This window comes from Pogona vitticeps, chromosome 7, assembly GCF_051106095.1.
Source record: "Pogona vitticeps strain Pit_001003342236 chromosome 7, PviZW2.1, whole genome shotgun sequence".
NCBI classification, from domain to species: Eukaryota; Metazoa; Chordata; class Lepidosauria; order Squamata; family Agamidae; genus Pogona; species Pogona vitticeps.
In genome coordinates, this window is record NC_135789.1 from 5,217,501 (window position 1) to 5,226,752 (window position 9,252).

Genomic DNA, 9,252 nt, shown 5'->3' on the forward strand with positions numbered 1-9,252 from the left:
TCCATGGGTCACAAACCCTGTTCCCACCACCATCCCAGACCTTTGCAGTGGCACCTTCAAAACAAGAGAGGGGATGTATTGGATTTCCTGGACGACATATCCCATAACTCTCCATTCTCCCTAACAGACACCTAAATGTGGCTCGCCTGGGAGAAAGGCCTCAACCGGACAGCCTAGCTTCCTGTGTAGAAAGGAAGCTCCCGTGTAGCCCCGCCCCCTGGAGACAGACAGGAAGCTTGGGTGGAGCTAGGCCGAGTGAGGCCTCAAAGCCTTGCCACCAGGTGACCCACATTTGGTCTGTCTGTCCGTCAAGTACAACTTTCCGAATGGAGAATTATGGGAGTTGTAGTCCAAAAAAAACCCTTCATGGATTGCTGCCTTGTCATGGCAAAGGGGCTTGAGTAATTCAGAGAAGCTATGGGCTATGCTGTGGCCCATGGGGTCATGAAGAGTCAGACACAACTTAACGACTAAACAACAACAACAAAAGTCCAAAAAATCTGAAAATCCCGTCCCTATTCTGGGAAGCTTTTAAAGGCCAGGATTTTCTGTGTCTGAGCCATTATTTTTCCAGCACTGGGAGCCACCCACATGGCCCACAGCCACACAATTCTAGAGCCTGGGTTCTCTTTGTCCGTTGTTGAGCCTTTAAGACACAATAGAAACCTTGTTTGTGTACATTATTTTATTTTCAAAGTCCGGAAAGAGGAGATGAGGGTGGCAGTGGTCGCTGTTTGAGAAAGTTTGCCATTGGTGCAGTGACACCATCACATCTGGAGATGAGCTGTTTTGATTTCTTGGACTACAAATCCCCAAATTCTCCATTCCCCACACCCCCCGAATGTGGCTCGCCTGGGAGAAAGGCCTCAAAGCCTAGCTCGGCCTAGCTTCCTGTGCAGAAAGGAAGCTCTCCACTAGCCCTGGGGTGGGGGTTCTCTTGAAAGGGACAGGCAGCCCCACTGGAGGGGTGGTGGTGGTGGTGGAGACTGACCAGGCAGCCTGGGAGATACTGGCTTTGTAGTCCAAATATGGTGGTCAACACCTTTTCCAGAGTAAGACCACAGCCATGGGCTTTGGGAATGGGGAGACTGCCACACGAAGGGAGCCTCCCACCATGGTCATTGGGTGGCACCTCCCATGCCTTTCAATGACCCGTCATGTTTGGGGGACATCCCAAAACGTTGTGGTCTCTTAAAGCAATTCCTTCCTCCACCCCCCCACCCTTTGTCCATCCAATACTTCAGCTCCAGGCTTCTGGTTTCCTTGGCAACGTGGAGCTGAACGTGGGGTTCGCCATTGCATGCTACCTGGCCCAGGAAGGAGCTGATATCAAGTATGCCAACCACCGGGGCAAGACCCCCCTCGACCTCATCTCGGACGGAAGCATCGCACAACTCGTCAAGAACTTTTCCCAAAAATTCAGGTAGGCCTGACCCCATCCTTTTTTGGGGGGGGGGGATGTCTTTCCTGGGTTTCTACTTTTGCAACCAACCGGAACCGGGAGGCATTTGCTAGCAAGTGTAAACCAAGGAGCTAAAATCACCACATTCATGTTTATATAGATATATATAATTAAGAAGAAGAATGATTAGCATTCTCCGTTTTTTCCTCCTCTGCGTTTTGGACACTTGATTTTTGGAAAGCAAAATCATGCCCTCATTGAGGAGGCCCCCAATCCTTGCCCGAGTTCATCATCTTCGAACTGCGGAGCTAGAAGGGAGCCTTGGGAATCCCTCCCCCCAAATCCGACATTTGTCAAGGCGGTACCGCAGGGAATCGAACTCCCAACTTCTGGCTCCATAGCCAGAGACCTCAACTCTTGAGTTAACCAGGTTGAAAAGTTGTTGTTTTTAAATTAAACCATTCCTGTTTTGCATTACAGCATTTGTAACCTTTTGCTGTTTAATCGCATTGGAAATAATAACTGATGATAATATTTGTTACTCTTCCTTTCTTTATCCCCATCATTTAAAAAAACAAAAACAGTCAATAAGGTTTCTGTCGATACTTTTTAACCTTTTGAGGCTGAATATGCCGGTTTGCCAAAGATCAGGGCAGAAGGAGCGGAATTCCCTCGGAAAATCAAATGTGTTAGATCTAAAGACCTCCAGAAGGAGCCAGGTCTTAACGCAGTGCCTGAAGTCTCAAAGAGTCCGGGGACGTAGGAGAGATTGCTTAGGGTTGGTGTCACCACTGAGGAGGTCCTGTCGCTTCTCCGTGGCCACTCGGTTTCAGAGTCCTGTATCCTTCTTTTCCTTCCTTCCTTCCTTCCTTCCTTCCTTCCTTCCTTCCTTCCTTCCTTCCTTCCTTCCTTCCTTCCTTCCTTCCTTCCTTCCTTCCTTCCTTCCTTCCTTCCTTCCTTCCTTCCTTCCTTCCTTCTTCCTTCCTTCCTTCCTCATTCTCTCTCTTCTTCCGGTTGCAACAGAGATAATCAGGATTCGGTGGAGAGCACCACCCTGCTGTGCAGCCTCGGCCGGGTTCACACGACCCCGAACACCATGACGAATCTGAGCGTGGCCAAGCCAGCAGCTCCCTCGGAGTGCCTGGTGTGTTCAGAGCTGGCCCTGCTGGTCCATTTCTTTCCCTGCCAGCACAGCATCGTGTGTGAAGGTACGGCGGAGAGCTCTCCTCTCTTTTGACCCTAAAAGTCACCGTTTCCCCTTCCTGTTCGGATTTCTCGCCTGGGGCGCCGTTAATGGAAATGGTCAGGGAATCTTCGAATGGGGTTCATTTTTTTTTCCACCACTCCGGTGCCCAAAATCCACCCCTTGGGATGTCTGGGAGTTGTGATCCAAATTTAACTTTCCCGGGAAGCAACTCGGAAGCTGCCTTTGTGCGTTTTGTGTGAAATGGGATCACGGACAAAGCCCAGTGGTGCTTCCTGAAATGCCAGCAGCACCTCATAGGGTCTCCCAATTTATTCTATATTCAGCGTGATTCCCAGTGGGGGAATCGAACTCCCAACCTTTGGCTCCAGAGCCAGAGACCTAAACCCCTGAGCTAAATGCAGTAGCCTGAAAGAGAGGGTCGTAATAAGCCTACCGGTGTCCGTCTCAACCGTTTTAATCTCTTCGTCCCCCTTTGCCTGCAGAATGTTCGAGGAGAATGAAACGATGCATCAAGTGTCAAGTGATGATCACCAAGAAGCTGAAACAAGGTACGCTTGGTTTTACCTCGCGCTCCGAGTAGGCGCCCCGATTGTCGCCTGGAACTGAGAGAGGTAGAAGGCCCCGCGTTCAGTTCCTGGGGAAGATGGAGTCCATCGCCAAGGAAGGGTTTTCAGCTTGGACTATCCTGCCAGGCAGGCCACAATCAGCCTGTCCTTTCATTGGCCAACACAGCTAGAAAATTGAACGAGAGAACCCGGGAAGAGGCGGGGACGGTGAGGGAGAAGGGGAAGAGCCTCCCACATGGGCTCCCTTCTTAGTAAGAGAGAAGGACGTGCTGCGTTGTTCTGCTGGGCTCAATATGTCATAGAATTACAAGGAAGATGAGTCAGGATGAACGTCCCGGAAAGAACAAAGAGATGGGCTCTCCTTTATGTTCAGGTGTAGGTTCTAGCACAATGAGTCCCCACCTTGGGTCCTCCAGATGTTCTTGGACTACAAGTCCCAGATGCCTTCAGCACCAGCCAGGCCGGCCAGGATTTCTGGGAGTTGTCGTCTAAGAACATCTGGGGAATCAAGGTGGGGAGTCCCTGATCTAAGACGCTTCCAAGATCCTTGATTACCCCCCCCCCCAGGCCAACCGCATCTCGGCTTTCCCTTCCCGCAGATAGCACGGAGGTGGAGTCCAGTCCCGGTTCCGAAACCACCGACCACCAGAAGCTGATGGAAGACCTCCAGAGCCGCTACCGCCAGATGGAGGAGCGCATCACCTGCCCCATCTGTATCGACAACCAAATCAAACTGATCTTCCAGTGTGGACACGGCTCGTGCCAGGAGTGCGGCGGCTCCCTGTCCGTCTGCCCCATTTGCCGACAGACGATCCGCGAAAGGATAGAGATCTTTGTTTGAGAACGGCGCTCCAGACCTCTCCCCCCCCCCAACGCTAGTCAATGCCCTCCGGAGAAACTCGGCCCGGCGAGTCGTTTTCGCCGAGAATCTCGAACGGGCTTTGTTCGAGGATCTCGAGCAGCTTTGTTCGAGGATCTCGAGCAGCGTTGTGCGCTTGCCCAGAGTCCAGCCTTTGATGGAGGAGGAACACGTTTCGTGGCAGCCGATCCCAAGCGGCCGCTGCTTTCCTTTTCCTTTCCTTCCCTTCTTTTTTTTCTTAAAGTAGACCAAAACACAGATGTAACAGGTTTCTAGGTTTGGGGCAATACTTCTCATGGCCTTACCCAGCTTCGAAAGGGGAGGAAGACACCCATTTCTGAGAGCCCATTGCGTTCCTCGGGGTGGGGGGTCGGTGGGTGGGGAGGGAAAAACAATATCCTTGCACTTTAAAAAAAAGTGGTGGGAGAGAAAGGCATAAAATCTGGCCTTGCTCTTTCTAGCAAAGGGAGTCAGCCCAAAGAGCAGAGGAAACATACAATCCAATTTTTGGGGTTGTTTGGGGCAGGTTCCCCCCCCCCTTTGTTCTTTTCTCTGATGCCACATTCGGCCACAGATATGATCAGAGAAGACAGACGGGGGCGTGTGTGTGAGAATGAAGAAGGGAGACCCGTGCCTTCTTCGAGACGAAATAGTGAATATTTACGGACTGTATCCAGACTGGCAACGGAAGCATCCCCTTAGGTGGCGATGGCTCTTCTCTCTTCTCTCTTCTCCAGTAATTTCAATGTTTACTCTGCAAAATGGCGAAGAGCCTTTGGGTTTCCTCTCTTTTCCCTCCCACCCCCCACCCACCCCAACCGAGGTGTCTTGTTTTAAAAAGAACCGAGAGACCACAATCGAAATGAGAACCGTCAGGGGAGGAGAGGAGCCCAGGAAACTCCCCTCGGTCGTCGGCTGGCAGCCTTGAATAAAGTTTCTTTACACACCACACGCAAACTGTGGCTCCGTTCCGACGTTAACCTTTTGAGGCGTGGTGGAATGAGTGTCAAAAAATGTGTTTTTTTCTTCTCCTGGATCCGATGTAATGCGCCGTCCCGTAAGACGGGGTGGGGAACGGCCCCTCTTGGGGGGAGGGAATCTCTGCCGTCTTACTCCCCAATTTGACCCTCTGATTTATCCCAACTTGGCCGTTCGCTGTTTTTGTGACTTTTGGTGGCTCTTTTCGGCCCATTCCAGAAGCCTCAAAGGCTGCTCCTAAATCTTGGCTACCGGCAGTAGGAGCTTGCAGCTAAAATGCATTGGTAATATTGAATTTGCAGGATTTGGCACAGCATCCAGCTTTGCATAGAATTGAAAGCTACCATTCTGAGGGCCAAATGTTTACAGTAGGGGTAGGCGAGTGGAATTGGGTTCACAGCTACCAATATTTTTCTGGGTGTGAGGACATGTGTATCCAGAGAGATGGGGAAGGATATTTATACTGCCTTGAATTGGTGCATTGGAACTAATTAACAAGGTGCTGGTTGCAGGCCATGTCGTACATCAAGTTACTTGACTGGCACATGAGCAGGCATTCAACCAGCAACTCTTCTGTAAGGTGCAACTTACGGTACTTCCAGGATACATGAACTGTTATTTACTCTGGAGTCAAATCCAATCGAATTCAGCATAGCGCTATAGCGAGGTGCAAATTTACGCTGATATAGCGCTACACTGCTCCTCCTTCCCTTGCAAAGTTCATATGGATGCTGTTGTGTAAGCGTCAAACCATTATCTCTCCTTGCCATTTCCCCTCCTCTTCTTTAATCATCATAAACTTTCTCCCTCCCTGCTTCCTTCATCTCCTCTATCAAGCTAAATGGCAAAGATGTGCGGTCACACCTCACAGCTTTTGGGAAGACCTTGAACAACTAGGTTGCCTTTCTCAACCCAGCTGTGAAGGGCAAGTGAAGACAGGGTGAGCAGGCTGTGAAGAGGGGAGGCGTCTCTCTGATTTTTATAGAACAGAAAAGCCTGAGGGGTGATCAAGCGAGTCTGGCCGTCTCATTAGAAGAGCATCAGAACTCATTCTCCGGATGACAGCAGTTCTGAATCTGGAGGAAGTCTATGCCAAGGTGAGAGCGATGTAGCGCTGAAGTGCTGCATCACTGCATCGCTGCTAATTGGAGGCAGAGAAGGGCTGGTGGAGGGAAAACCCTGCCTGCTCTGTTCTTACAACTTTCCAAGCAGGCAATATTTTCGGGACGCTTGTCCCCTCTCTGGTTTTTCAGGCCTATAACTGTAGTCATTAGTTAAGGAAACAGACAAGAAAAAAAAAGTGGTTTGTTTGAAAATTTGGTGCTGGAGGAGAGCTTTGCAGATGCGACGGACAGCCAGAAAGAAACTAGATCAGATTGGAAAAGTTCCATTTTTAGAGGAGTTTTAGTCCGGAAAAATGCAACCTTTGAAGTTTGGGTGTTTAGATTTCAAGAAGATTGCCTTGCTGGGAAAAGAGAAGAAAGTCCAACTCTATGGATGTGTGTTTGAACATCAGAGGCCCTTCAGTAAGAGGGCCTCCTCCTGACTTTCCTTTGAAGGAAAGGAGAGGGAAAAGTTGATCTCATCTTGTCCATCTCTGCCCTTGTGTTTGGCGCCCCCTCCAGGAAAGTTCAAACAGTGGAAGCTCAGATTGAGCTTTTTCAGTGTCATTTCATCCTTTCCCAGAAGGAGGCGCTGCTTTTGTGAAAAACAGATTTTCAACTAACAAGGAACCCCGTCTCCGGAAAACTACCTAATCTTGTCTGAGTTGGAAGTTAAGTTAGGATTGGACCTGGTTAGGAATCAAATGGAACGCCCCGAAGCTGTGGTACCCAACCTTGGATGGTCTTGGACTACAACTCCCAAACGCCTTCAGCACCAGCCAGGATTTCTGGGAGTTGTAGTCCCAGAACATCTGGGAACCTAAGGTTGAGGACCTGAAGGAATAACCAGGGATTTCCAGGTAGCGCTAAGAAAGAATCATGACCCAGACCGCGAAGAGCTGCTGGCTAGATAGGAGAAATGGTTGTAGAAGACACTTATTTACATTCCTTGGAGATTTCACTCCAGTGGTTTGCTGACAGATGGTTTTAATCTGTATTTTATCTCCCTGCCCCCTGCCCGTTCTCTCTCAGCTCCCTTCCTTTTTTAATTCGGGGCCATCATTTCTGCCCTACTTAGCAATCTTTGTTTTTCCGGCATCTTTTAGGCTTCGCAGATGTTGGAAAGAGGAGACACTTGTTGGCCGGCAAGACGTTTGAAAAATGCTCCGGATCGTCTTGTCCAGCCAGATAAAAAAGTTTTCGTGTTTTTTTAAAAAAACATGGATACAGTTCATTTACATTCAGTGGATAACAGGGGGCGGTGGAGCTCCAGATTTGGGAAGGGGAGGAATACAAGTCTCAGCAGCAAAGGCCAGTGGAGCTCATGTAGGTGGATTATGGGATTTGTAGTCTAAAAGATAGGAAAGTTAGCAAATGGCTTTTGGAGCCGCAGTCGGTCACCCCTGGTTTATAGGGACGTTTCTTACTAAAATGTTGGCCAAGGGAGCTTCCTTAGTTCACCTCAGCATGCAAAACCAAACCAAAACAATGAAATTGAAGGTCTTCTAGTGCTTGTAAGTCTGAGATATTAATTTCAGGATAAGCTTTTGTGGCCCTATTAACTCTCACTCAAATTGTACTGGACTGTCGATTTTTGCTCTCCCCCAGGTCGTTAAGGATTCAACCTTCAAATTCGTGGTTTCCAACCCTGGGTCTCCAGATGTTCTTGGACTGCAACTCCCAGAAATCCTGGCTGGTACAGTGAGCGGCAAAGGCTTCTGGGAATTTTAGTCCAGAAACATTTGGGGACCCAAGGTTGGGGAACCACTGCTCTAAATCATTGCTTCTTTTTAAAAAAAGGCCTTTTCTCGCCCAAAATAAACCAAACCCAATCACTGAGATGCCTCTCAGAGATATGATCTACAATTTGGAATTCCCCCCCAGGGGTTCTAAATTGCTGCATGGATATAATAGGCTTGTCTCTGTTCTAACCACTGTACTCATTTTTTCTTTTCTTTTTTTCTCCTCTGCTGCAGTTCTCGATCGAGGCTTGGCTAGGCAGTCACTAAAGGCAGTTAGGAACACTTCTTGCCTCCAGAATTTAAAACTGAGCTGGTTTCAAGGATCCTTGAGGATGGGCCAAGTCAAACAGCTAGATGTGAGAACGAAAAGGGAAGGCAGGAGAGAGAGAGAACCACCTTTCTCATTAGAAAGAGGGAAGGCAAGAACTAATAATGGCTTGTTTTACAGCTTATATAATGCCATTTATCATGGCTCAGTGTCAAAGCATGAAAACCTGGCAGGTCTTTTTTAAAAACACACACACACACAAGAAGGATGGAGAAAGTTAACACACAAGTCAGTTAAGGACAAAACCATCTGTCCACTCTAGAGAGAAGATACTGTAACTTCTATGGAATCCGAGCCTTTTTGCATGCTGCACTAAAAATATCCACTTTAATTTAAACAAACAAGATTCTAGTCCTTATTATGGTTGGAAAGATAAGGCTCATGAACAGAAACAGTGCATCCTGCCTTGTCTGAGGACCTCACAATTCTGTTTATGCAGACACATGCATTCTTTTCCCCAATCCCAGGAAGAGAGAGAGAGAGAGAGAGAGAAAGAAAGAAAGAAAGAAAGAAAGAAAAAGAAAAGAGGATCATATTCTTGAGTTCGTGTAGAATTCAAACCCAGTGCCAGGTGTACACTTAAAAGGATTGAAACATGTCCAGAGTTTGGACACAATCCTTTTTTGTGGGGGGGTATAACTTCCAGAATCTTCTGTGGCTAGCTGGGGGCTTTGTGGCTTTGTAGTCTTAACAAATGGAAAGGAATAATTCTCAAGTTCTGGATGGTGGTATTCTGATTTGATATTGTTCCAGGGAGAAAAATGTTCTTGTGCAGTTAACAGCACACAATTGTTACACATGCCAACTCACATGTCACACAATAAATTACACAGTGTTTACTCCCCTGTACCGGTGGCTTAGATTGTTGCAGAGTTCTGAATTTCTGATACAATTTCCTGCTCTATGCAGTACGTAGAAGTACAGAGATTCACAGAATAACTATGGTCCACCCTTTTCTCATGAACTGGCACTTAAGATCCTAATAACTCACTCTTGAGACATTGGTAGGAGAAATAATGTTTTATTACTTACAGTTGCAAACAGATCAACAGCAAACAAACCACAGA

General features: G+C 48.0%; 1 protein-coding gene across 2 annotated transcripts in view; it reads left to right on the forward strand.

Moving 5' to 3' along the window:
• MIB2 (MIB E3 ubiquitin protein ligase 2) overlaps nucleotides 1–4,985 on the forward strand; it is a 43,173-nt gene extending 38,188 nt beyond the window's left edge. For both annotated transcript variants that reach the window (XM_020782323.3, XM_020782324.3), the window contains exons 16-19: nucleotides 1,245–1,423; nucleotides 2,426–2,610; nucleotides 3,092–3,157; nucleotides 3,775–4,985. In XM_020782323.3, coding sequence (XP_020637982.3) covers nucleotides 1,245–1,423; nucleotides 2,426–2,610; nucleotides 3,092–3,157; nucleotides 3,775–4,016 — 672 coding nt within the window. In that variant the 3' untranslated portion in view covers nucleotides 4,017–4,985. The remainder of the gene's footprint in view (nucleotides 1–1,244; nucleotides 1,424–2,425; nucleotides 2,611–3,091; nucleotides 3,158–3,774) is intronic.
• Nucleotides 4,986–9,252: the final 4,267 nt, after the last annotated feature.